The sequence below is a fragment of the Python bivittatus genome, unplaced genomic scaffold (genome assembly GCF_059951505.1).
Source record: "Python bivittatus isolate LINGU-HERP-01145 unplaced genomic scaffold, Pbiv_v1 ctg000020_np1212, whole genome shotgun sequence".
Lineage (NCBI taxonomy): Eukaryota > Metazoa > Chordata > Lepidosauria > Squamata > Pythonidae > Python > Python bivittatus.
This window is the reverse complement of record NW_028277030.1, coordinates 74,753,620-74,766,305: the sequence shown is the minus strand read 5'-3', so window position 1 is coordinate 74,766,305 and position 12,686 is coordinate 74,753,620. Positions and strand designations below refer to the sequence as shown.

Below are 12,686 nucleotides of genomic sequence, written 5' to 3'. Positions count from 1 at the left end.
CCATATGTAAATGTCTAATCTCTTAAAACATTTAGAATCAAATACAATTTTTAACTATATATCTCAGATTTATACTTTATTCCAGCGCTTGCATAATTTTGAGTTCACCCTTTTCATTCAATATCCCAAAATATCTAGCTGTTTATTCCTTTTTCTATATTATTGGATAAGAGAAAGCAATAATAAATGTCCTTTCAAACATTCTGCTTTTTGAAGCTTCTGTCAGTTCCATCATTGTTGTATTCCCCTCGTTTTTCTTTAAACATCTGAAGTAGTTTCTTTCAATATTGTTTTACTTCTTCTTTTTGTGCATTCTTTTAGTACGATTTTCCATTATAATCTTGTATAATCTTTTTCTCACCCTCAGTGCCAAGAACAAGTCTGTCCCTCTTCATTTATCAGTTGATTAACCCTTTTAATTCTCAGTTTATAAGCCTCACAATAATTCTGTTTAATGTTTCTGATTTCTTGTACTATTTCTTCCTTTTCCATTGATCCCGTTTTATGTTTAATTAAGTCCATTTTAGCTTTAGTATCTTTTTTTTTTTTTTTGCGGGAATTTCTGCAGCTCTTCTTCCAGTTTTTTATAGTCATCCTCAATAGTTTAAAGATCTTTTTATGCATTGTGTTTCTCGTATAGTTTATTGTCTTGATAAACCTTCATTGAGTCAAAGGATTCTTTATCTTTGTTCTTGCCAAAAATAAAAAAAAAATAAAAAAAACAAGAGGAGGAAAAAAAAAAAAGAAGAGGAGGGAAAAGACTAAGTCTCTTTAAAAAAAATCCAACTGAGGGGGGAATGGAGAGCAAAGCAGAGCTTCTAGCAGAAAGAAGAGCTACTGCCACTAATCAGGGCTCTTGTGACTAGCTCAAACTTTCCATCTTGATATTTTCAAAATCGCTTTCAACTCCACTTTCTTATTTATAGTTACGGATGGCACCTGTATAAACATGCACATCCCACTATCTTTTTAGAAAGCACAGGGTCCTTGAGCATGCGTCACAATAGAAGAAAAAAAGCACTATGTTGAGCCTCTAGATGGTAGTGTAACTTTCTTTCATTTACTTTCTCTTAACTCCACTTTCCCCATTTCAAAATCAAAAAGTATAAATTTCTTACAGCAATAAAGAAATCTTAGTCAAAAAAAAAGGCTTAAGATAAAGAGTTATTGAGTATTAAAAAGAAAAAGCCAATCCAGTTAAAAATATATATTTTTTTAAGAAAAAAACATCTTGCCAATTCCACTAAAAAGGGAAAGTTGAAAAGAAAAAAAAATTTCCCTTTTTTTATAAGGCTCGATCTCGCCGCTTAATCCACTTTTCTTCACTTTTAAAAATCTCTTTAAGTTACTTAAGGTGTTCTCTAAGAATAGTTAAATAGTAAAAGTCCATCTCACCCAGTTGACACCCTTCTCTTCCTTCTTCCCTTGGAGCTGCCCCGGCTTTCGCAGCCATTTTGGCTGGCTCTCCTCCGCCGGCTTCAAGAGCTTCTCCCCGGATCAATCTGGGACTTGCGGCGTCCCTGAGATCCGCGGGACGTGCCCTTTGCGATCGCCATCTCTACGGGACGGCTTAGGTCCATCAGGACCGTCCGGGGGAGGAGATATCGGCTGCCATCCTGGGAGCCCAGGATCGCCCGCCGTATCGACGCGACGCCAGCTCCGCCCTCTCCGGTCGGCTGGACATGTTGATTACCCATTCTGGTTCAGATACCTCTTTGTTTCTGGGATTTAGTTTGAGCAGTTTAGTTTGAAGTTTTGTTTTTCTTTTCTCAGCTCGTTTTAGGGATGTGGTGGTTGTCAGTATATTTGTATGCTCTGGGGTCATGGTTTGTTCCAGTTGTCAATAAAAACAGACAAAATAATGAATAAAAAGACATATTCTAAAACACATAAAGCATTAACACATCAATTAAAATAAAGTTCATTTTTTAACAAGCAATCTGCCCTGGAGCAGTACCTTGTTCTTAGGTTTGGAAAGGATCAGAAAGTCTTGCAGTCCAATCTATTTCTTTAAAACAGGAATTGCCATCCAGCACTCTTTCACACTGCAAACCTCTTACCTCTATACCAGAAATGAAAAGCTACCTCTCTAATTGGGGACTATGAATTCTGGGAGTTTTAGTCCCACCACATTTAAGAACATCAGGCTGGGAAAGACTGCTCTAAACCAAAGCAGAAATTCAAAAGTCAGTATTACCAGCTCATCTTCATCATCATCATTATTATTAGGAGTATCTCCTATAATCAGCTCTTATATTCATCTCAGCAGTGTAGCACCTGGAAGAGCTGATAAATGTGACACAAACATCATGCAAACCCAAATTCAACCCTAAAATTATTTTAAATGTGATTGCAATGCACCATTCATGACAACCACTCTCATTATCTCATCTGCAGATTCTGACACTGAAATTAGTGCCTGGCTGAAGTAAATGACTAGAAGGCAGCAAGGACCATTCATTCTTCCAAATGATCATTAATCCCCAAGAAATACCAAGCTGTTCAATTGTTAGTGCTGGAATTTTGCAGCTGTCAGTTAATGTATTAGCATAAACCTCTCCCTATTTTGCTAATTTGAGGGGGAAGGCTTAGAGACACCAGGCATTAACAGTACTTGCTTTAACCACCTCCACATACATTCTGACCTCTCAAGCTCCCCCAACCCTTCTGGCAGTCCTTAAAGAGCTGGCTCTTCCCCCAGGCATTGGGCTAAGGTAAGACTGGAGCCCAGTAAATGTGGAAGTTCAGGTGCAGGGCAGTCTTGCTTTGGAGTCCCAAGAATTGTTTCGACGTTGGTTGTATGGTCATTTTATGTTTTATTGCATCCTTGTGTATAACGCCCAGGGTTATTGTATATAAGCTGAGTGGCTGTGCATGTCTTTTAACATAAATAAAATAAATACAAAATTCCACTGGTTGGAATATTCACGGATCATGGGACAGAAACTTTACATCAGGGTATCTTGCTATGTGGCACTTAAACTCAGCAAGGTAATAAAGAGCAGACTACCTTGAAATGTATTATTTGCCAAAACATCTCTGAAAAGAAAATGAAGTAAAAAACATTTACCTGTCGGACTTGCTAACATTAACTATTGGGCCTGAATGATTTACAGATGCATGCTATCATAGGAGAGTCCAAGGCAATCTCCCTTTAGCCTTTCTTTCTTCAGATTGATTTCGTTCTTTGCATCATTACTATTCAAATTCAGACCCCTGCTTCCTGGTGCAACTCATGTTCCTGCCCTCGGTGAATTGCCAGCTCCATCATAATCTGCATCTAGTTCTTATAATCTAATCATGCATTCATAAAATACTACCTGCTCTTCTTGGGAAAGCTGCTTACCATTTTTAATGCAGTCCAAAGCCCTGATCCTGCAAAGCACACTGATTGCCAGCTGTTTTTTCTTGACCTGCTCAGCCCTGTTCCCCATGTATTTATTTTAGTATGAGAATCGAGCTTACTATGATGCTATGAAAATAGATAACCTTATAGTTGCACATTTCTCAGAGGAACAACAGATATATTCCTAGCTTCTAATACTGATAACTGAACTTGCTACATCATCAGGACCAAGATATCAGTCTATTTCACCGATCCCTCTCTATTCAGGGTGAGGCTAAGACAGGTTCTTGAGTTTATGCTTTCTGCTCCATCTGCTGCATACAAAATATGATCCCTGAATCAGGAAATTCTGTATTTAGAAGACAGTGCATGGATTCAGAAGACATGGTCATACATTCAATATGAATGTAAGTTTGGGTAATTCATACCACTCATTGAAGAGGAAGGAAAAAATCTGATCTTTGCTTCCAATCTTATTGTTTTTTTGGGGGGGGGGGGCGCCTTCAAGTCAGTGTTGACTCTTGGTGAATGCATGGACTAGTCCCTGAAGTTTTCTTGTCAAGATTTCAGGCGTGGTTTGCCATTGCCTCCTCCCAAGGCTGAGAGAGTGACTGGCCCAAGGTCACCCAGCTGGCTTTGTGCCTAAGCAGGACTAGAACTCACGGTCTCCCAGTTTCTAGCCTGGTGCCTTAAATCACGACACCAGACTGGTTTTCTTATTGCATGGAAGAGTATAAATCTTAAGGACCTTAGTCACAGAGCCACTACAACTCTTACACAGCCAAAAATGCAGCATGGATTCACAGCCCATCCATGAAGCTTGCTTCATCATTTGCTTTGATGACCAGAGTCAGCTACAGATCTGAGCCCCACAAAGCACCACTTAGCCCAGGTTTGGCTGTTGGGGATACAGACATGTTCTTAGTAAATAAATAAAAGGGACCCATCCATTTTGTTGCTGGCAGGCTCCTTGCACCATGAATAAGCTCCTTTAAAAAAAATTTCCTTTATCAGTATGTGCAGGTCATTTCGCTGATGTACAGCAACTCTTTTTCCAGAAAGCTTGTCTGATTTAACAATTAGGCAGATAGCAGCAGCAGTACACCCTTCTGGGATCCATGGTGGCTATTTGCCGAAGAATGCCATATGCAGTGCTATGCAGGAGAACAATTTAATATCCTGGTGTTAACTTTTACAGCCATTCTGTGCAGTGTTATTTTAAGGACCCCTTTCACCTGTATAATATTATCCATTTATTAAGATTTATTCAGAGGAGGCCTCATTTATCTGCTAGTAGAATTAAGTTGGTAGTCAGGAAAGACAAGGCCTTTTCACCTGTGGCTCTGGGATTCTGGGATTCTTCCAACTCAACTGCTATTTGTGCTTCCTATAGAGCAGGACTTTAAAATTGCCTTTCTGGATCACATGATTGCTCATGTTAATGAAACTAAATGTTTTTTCTCTTTTATATAGGTTGTCCTAAAAGGACACGCTAAACAATAATTCCCAGCTTGATGTTTCTACTTGTGCTGGAATTAAAGGCCATGTTGATTGGGACCTGGATCTGAGGGAGATCACTCTGGGGAAACTTCCCTTAAATAATTACAAATAAAAAAAAAAAAGCTTGGTATTAAACATGCAGTTGGTATAATGTTATGTTGTATTTTTCTGCAGATACATAAAACATTGGAATTTAAAAAGTAGCATCTATTCTTATTACATCTTCCCCAGGCCTGTACAACATATGGCCCACAGGCCACATGTGGCCACCAAGAAGCTTTGTGAGGCTCACCAGCATTTTTTTAAAACTTAACACATCCAATGCCACCAAATATCACTGCAACCTGGAAGGATACACCACTGCCTAGTTTTTCACAGCCACCTCCGCCCTGAAAGACAAGGTGTCAAGTGCCTCTCACCAATACTGCCAGCTCCAGCATTTCCGCCACACCACTAGTTCCCAAACAGCTGACTGGCTTGCCAGCTATTCTTCTGTGGCCCGCAATTATTGTTAGTGTATCAGTGTGGCCCTTTCCCTTTTTTAGTTGTGCAGGACTGATCTTACCTGATAGTGGCTGATTTCGCTTTCAGATCATTCCAACGTTGGTTCATGTCATCAATACGATGCTGTAACAGTGCAGCCTCCTCAGAGTTCCCTAAAGCTTTTACCATCTTCTGCCTGTTTCCATCAATGCTCTTGAAGATATCATTGTGAGCATCAATTTCAGCCTGGATGTCCTAAGAAAAGAAAGGCCAGCTAATAAATCCACAGACAACTGATATCAGTTTTGTGCTCAAAATAAGGAAATTAGCTATTCAAAATTCTCACCATCTAATTAAAAATTGAGAACTATCAAAATTACTACAATGGAATAATATTGATTTTAAAGAATGCATTTTCCATTGTGATATGTTTTTGAAAATAATTGAAAAAACATTACAAGATGGGCTATGCTGAGTGTCAACTGTGGATGAGTAGTCCTAAGGTCTTGTTCTGAAGCTTTCTTGTACTATAAATAACATACATGCTAAGATGACAGTATCACCATTGTTATTTATATCAAGGAGTACAAGAAGAATCATTAGTTTCATACTAGCAAAGCCATTAAAGACAAATCCTAGATAGCCACAATCCTCCACAAAGCACAGGGAGCTTCTAGCAGCTCCTGGTGTCTTAAAGAAAGGTGAACTGCATCCTTACTCCTATTCACAAAACAAATAACCTTGTTAAACCAAAGCCAGATATGTGGACTTCAGACATGCATCCCACATATAATGAGAAAAAATGCACTGCTGACATTATTCTCACATGTGGACCAAGCAACTGGGAATTGTTGAAAGAATAAATCCAGGGTCTAAGAATAAAAATTTGCCATCTTCAGAGATATTTCAGAAAGATGTACATTTATAATGCCATAGAATGCAATGTGAAGTATGTCCATATTTATATTTTAGACTTAATAAACAATCATGTGGAACTCCAAAAGTCTCATTTTTCTTTAGTTTGCTTTTCTATATATTACAAAATGGGGAAAGGAAATTATTGTTTGTTCTTTTATCTTTCATCCCACCAATCCATTAGAGCACCTGGTAGAAGCTAATTATACCCTCTTCCACTTTCCATCTTAAGACAACAACTTAACTTTTTAATCTTTAGCTTCAGAACAACTACTTTTTTCCCAGCAATCCTGCTTCTAGTCTGCTGGAGAGCTTGAAAGCTATTTTGTGATTTGAGTTGACTTAAATAAAGATATGGCTTTTATATGGATTCCAGATATCTAGGCAGGGAGGGACAGCTCTCAAGCTACAAGCCTGATCTGGCATTCAAAATTAAAAAGCACAACTTAATGTTCTTTTTATCTGTTTTGTTTTATATTATCTACACCTGCTTATATTTATATATAAGTGCAGTGCATACAAACATAATAATTATCTTTGAAGCTTTACTGTTAGATCATGGAAAGTTTATTTATTCGTTTACCAGTTATATCCTGCTTTTTCTTCAAAAGTTCAAGCAGCTGATATAGAGTTTTGCCTTAATTATATCATCACAATAACAACCCTCTAAGGGTTGGGCTGAGAGTGAGTGACTAGCCTAAAGTCACTAGGTACGTTTCTACAGCTAAGGGTAAATTTGAACCTGGGTTTCTCCAGTTCTAGTCTACCATAACCATGGTTATGCACAATCTTTTTCAAGCTCAGATATGAATTTAATCTTCTAATGTCATGCAAGGTGTTGCATTTTCAAAAGTGGGTGCGGCCAGGACAATTCTACATTTAATTTTATTACACTGAATAAAATCAATCTGCATGTATTTAATAATTCTCTCCTTAATATTAAAAAAATACAATTCAGTTCAACTCCTGGAAGACCACTGAAAGCTACACTCAAGGCCTTGGAATGCCACAAGATATGCAGCTTTCTTCTCTAGATGGAGGAACTTCTGACTTTCAAAATAGTGTTTAATTGTACTTCCTAAAAAGACTATGGCAGCATAACCAATGATGAAGAATAATGAAAATCAGAAACATCTAGAAGGTCATATCATCCCTGCTCCAAAGAACAGAATCGCCCCTAAAAATACAAGCCATCGAAGAAGTTGGATAAATCCAGTTCTATGAACTCCAAGAGATAGGGGAGGAGAAAACTTCCATTTTTCAAAGATGAAACAAACAGCATTGTAAGAAAAATGCTATCATTGTTATTGGAGAAGTCTTTCAATATTTGGGAAAATATATTTAGAGAGACATACAAATCTGAGAAAAACAATGAGGCTTCCTATGCATCTCCAAGGGATTATTCAGCAAAGTTTACTAGAGAAACCCTTGTGGTGTTACAAACATGGTCTTTTTTCTTTAGAGGAACCAGTTCAACAGTCTGGGCTTCCTTAAAGACCTGATTCTTCCCTATTCTACTCAACATATTCCAGCTTTCCCAAGTGAGCTTTTACAAAGCAGCCCCAGACAGGAGCACTGCATAAAAAAAATATTATTATACACCCAACAGGCATTTAAAAATTCACTGACTGCTCTTGTTCATTTGGGATATTATGAAATGCATCATTATCCTCAATGAGGAAAACAAAATAGATGAAATATGAGATTACTGAGAAACATCTGATACTCCATCACAATTATGGACTGAAATAAAACTTACATTATTATTTTTTTCAGAACAATTTTAATCACCCAGTAAGACATTAAAGGGACCTCGACTGGAGGTAGTCTGATCAGAAAAAAGATTCTGGTGTTAGCTGAATAACCCAAGGTATTTTTGCTATAGAAAAGTAGTCTGCAATTGGAAACATTGGGAAGGGAACTGAAAACAAGTTAATTTCTATATAAAAATATCCTGTAAGACCATATATGGAATACTGTATATAGTTCTGATCACCATATCTGAAAAAAGAATATTGTAGTGCTAGAAAGGGTCAACTAAAATGATAGATTAGACCAGAATAGTTTCCTTGCAGGAAATATAATTGCATCTGAAGCTTCTTAAATTGAATGGGTAAGGGAAGATACAACAGAAGTATATAAGTTCATGCATGGTATGCAACATGTCACTAGAGAAAAGTTTTTATTTCATACAATATTAAAATTCAGGGTAATCCATTAAATCTCTATGTGAAGAGACTGAAGAACAATAAAAGGAAATATCTCTTTACACAGTACATAGTTAATCTGTGGAATTTGCTGTCATCAGATATGATGATGGACATCAATTTAGATGGTTCTGAAAGAGGATGTATCATACCCATGATGATCAGGTGAAACCTTAGAATTTTTGACAAATATTCAGAACAGTTTGAAGTGACTCATATATCAGTCATATAAATGCAGATGTAAAAAAAAAAAGTTGTTCCACAATATCCCTTGAAAAATGAGGCAGAAATAGGTACACTTAATACTGCTCAAATATTTCATATTGGAAGACAAATAATATACATTTTTGGTTCTCATCCCCAGATAGGTAGGAAAGCAGTAATATTACATAACTATTTTTATTTTATTTTTACAATGCCTAGTTATCTAGGAGAGATTCCGTTTATACAAGTGTGTGCTCTACAGCATGGATTTCTAATTTTTTTTTTTAAAAAACCCTAACCCTGTCATAACAGTGATTCTCTATAGCTGTTAGTATTTACACTGCTGCCATCTCTTTCATAACACCTAGCAGCAAAATCAAAGAAAACAATCTCTGAAAACAACCCGTTCTTTATTCTCAGCAGTAGGACAGAAAAATGTTCTAAGTCTCAGTGGGAACATAATTTATAAATACATTATACTGTTCACTCAACAAGATTTTTTTAACAACATACAAAAGTGCAGGAGAACGTAGAAATCATTTAATGCATACATGGGCAGAAAAGCTGTAAACTGGAAGAGCCAGAATGACTCACACCTGCAAAGTGTGATAGGAATTTTTTATTGGAATGAAATTTATAAAATCCACATAAAGCAAAAGACACTCTATTGTAGTTTAAGTCATAGAGAGCTGTTGAAACTCTGTGGGCAGAAGGTGGGGGGTGGGGAGAGGACAGAATCCAACCAACTCTGACACTCCTCAAACAATCAGTAAATTTGGTACTTCACCTTTTTTTTTAATTAAAAGAACTATTGTACTGAAAGGTTGCAGTTATTCACATTTTTCTGCTTTGTTTTATCTCGTACCTAAGACACCATACATACCAATCTCTAAAAAAAGAACACATCATGAAACATGGTATAGTTATGGAATAAAACAATCCCAATCATTTAATCAGCCAAAAATTCCATTCCATTCAGACATTTAAAGAGTTAAAGGAAAACCTGACTTTTCAATCCAGGTAAATGTGCAAAGTCATTTGGTTTCTCTTGGAAGGCCTTTAAAAAGAGGAGAGGGACCAGCACCATTTTGCTTTTAGTCTTTTGTCTCTTCCCTTATCAAAACTGTCCTCCATAGAAATCTGGGTTGAAGATCAAGGAATTATACAGCAAGCTAGTGAGTGCTAGAAACAGTGCACAATTTATTTTCTTTAATGCACTGTGATCAGAGTTGCATGACTGTGTTTTGTGTGCATCTCTGCAGGTGATCCTAGGTTGAAAAAGTGGTCTGACTGAAATCAACTTCTTCAGAAGTAATTATTCATTTTGTCTTCTTTTTTCCTTTCTCCTGTTGTGCCTTTCTATTTCCTTCTTTAACCTTGATATACTTAATAAAAACTTGAATTCCTAATTAATCATAATGCTCATTCTGGGGAAAGGAGCCCGCCTTTTATACATATCTTCCTGTTCAGTCAAGTACTTGCCCCTTGCCTCTTCCCACATAAGCCGGTGCCACAGAGAGGGTTCCTCTAGAGTAAAGTGGCCAGTAGCAGAGCTGGCTCTTCTGATGGTTGTAGGTGTAAGACCTTTTCATGCAGCCAATAGGGCCCAATCCACAACATCCTATGCATGCAGGCACACACACCATTTTAAGTGTCCAAGCTAGGCCAGAGAGTCCAGCAGACTACATATTGATATGGAGAATGGTCTCCAAAAGACTCAACCCAAGTAAATTCTGATAATATTGTAATTCCCAAAAGGTCCTCTTCTTCCTTCCTTCCTTCCTTCCTTCCTTCCTTCCTTCCTTCCTTCCTTCCTTCCTTCCTTCCTTCCTTCCTTCCTTCCTTCCTTCCTTCCTTCCTTCCTTCCCCTCCCTCTCTCTCTATGTATATATATACATGTGTGTATGTATGTGTGTGCGTGTATATGTATGCGTTTGTATGTATGAATCGAAATCCTTGAAGCATCCTGGAATGAAACCAGAATCATTAGCAATTTGATTTTAACTAAAAAATATATAGGAAACCAGTGCAACTTCTGTCTGTAATATCCAACCCTCCAGCTAGTCTCTAACCTTATATAAAGCAACATGCATATAATCCATAGACAGATCAGAGCATTAAAATATCAGCAAACCAGAGAAGTTGCTAGAGTTCATTATTTTCCTGACAGGCTGGTGAAGCTAAATCTGAAGTCTCTATAGCTATGCCTCAAAATATAAACAGCACCCAGCCAGGAGCAGAGGGACTATAGACAGAATTGCATCAGTAACCAGATATAAGTCTTTTATCATCTGAGACAGCAAACAACATTTCATGATACATGCCTCTCCTCAGCTAGTCTTTTATGTTCCCTGGGCTATGCTACATTCTCAACTCTTTGGCCTGGATGTTAACACTTCAATGCCTCTTTTGGGTTCTTCACAGGTACTCTGCTTCATTGGTATATGGAATATGCTGACCTTGGACACAAGTATGCTGACCCTTGCTGGACCTAGAGCAAGTATGCTGGTTGAGACTTAGCAGGCTTCCAACACTTCAGTCATGGACATCTATGACTCCTGAGTCATAGACACAATGATCTGATCTCAAATACAAATCTACTGACTTTGAGGTCTTTTCATTTATTAAGACAGTACCATTTCCTGCAGAATTTCTTTTCTGTCTTAAACACGATTCTGTTCCTTTCTGTCAAGTCTTCAGATTATTTCTTCCAAGTATTTTAAATTGTTGCTGTCCCCAACCCAGATTTAAAGCTCTCTCTTATTTATTTTGTCAGGAGATGTAGCAGTTAAATTTCCCAGATGCTCTCAATCACAGATAGTACCTACAATCACAATTCCAAGGAAGTAACATGAAAACATTCCTTGTGCAGCACCATCAGAATGAGCAGGAAGAGAATTCCCAATTATTTTCTGAAAATTGTTTGTCAGAGCAGATACCTATTTCTAAAGCAATATCAAAGCAAATCTTTGAACAGAGAAACTATCCAAATAATTGCATTTTCTTTTATTTCCTTCTTTTATATCCTCTCTTCTATAGTGTGAGCCTTACATAATTTTCTACAGCTATTGTAAATAAATGCACAAATTATTACCATTATTTTCATAGAACTGAACACAGTCAAAAAACTTTCAAACAGAAATTTTTGAAATCATAAGTACACCATACAGGTATGCATCAAACAGCTGAAGCTACAATACATTAATTAGAATGTAATAGCAAGCTGAGAAAAAGGAGAAAAGGAAATGAAACTTCAGTTTGAAGTTTCATATAATAAAGGATGAATAAAAAAAGCCTTGCAATGAAAAATTCTTCTCAGATTTGACTTCACTATTTATTCTCATTTATTCATTTATTTAATTTCTACCCTGACTTTCTCTCTAGTGAGTACCAAAAAAAAAAAAAAAATCCAGAATATAAATACTAATTCATACTAAAATACATATTAAAATGTATTTAAAATAGATGCTTTTTACAGATTTTCTAAATGAAAATGAAATGTAAATGAAATTCCAAAAGGAGTGCCTTCAATAACCTGGGAGCAATGTAAAAGAAAACCCGTTCCCTTTATACCTAAAGGGTAGGCCTATGACAGCAGAAACATCTTTTTTTTAAAAAAAAAAACTCACCTGAAGATAGTATTAACAGCTGTACAGGCTAGTAATGGAGAATGCTATCATCGGGTCTTAAGCGATTTAAGGCTTTAAAACCAAAACACCAATACCTTAACCCATGCTCAGAAAGCAACAGGCAATCAGGACAGATCTTTTGCTGAGTTATCAACCATTATATCAAAGTATTCTTTGTCATAGCCACTACCTAATCTCTAAGACAACAAACCTGCCTTTTTGGGTTAAATTATAACCCCATCCAAAACAGACTGGACTTCATCAGTTTCAGATTTACCATCAGCGAGCTTGTTTTTCTTCACCCATCTTACAGTCAAACTAGGTTCAAGAGCAGAAACTGCTTCTTTGGAGATAGATAAGAAGGAACAAAAGAACCGAATGTACCTCAGTTCTGGATGAACT

General features: G+C 37.0%; 1 protein-coding gene across 4 annotated transcripts in view; it reads right to left on the bottom strand.

The window, feature by feature from the left end:
- Positions 1-12,686, bottom strand: part of UTRN (utrophin) — a 366,404-nt gene that overhangs the window by 129,225 nt on the left and 224,493 nt on the right. For all 4 annotated transcript variants that reach the window (XM_088141718.1, XM_088141704.1, XM_088141714.1 and 1 more), the window contains one exon: positions 5,412-5,584. In XM_088141718.1, coding sequence (XP_087997844.1) covers positions 5,412-5,584 — 173 coding nt within the window. The remainder of the gene's footprint in view (positions 1-5,411; positions 5,585-12,686) is intronic.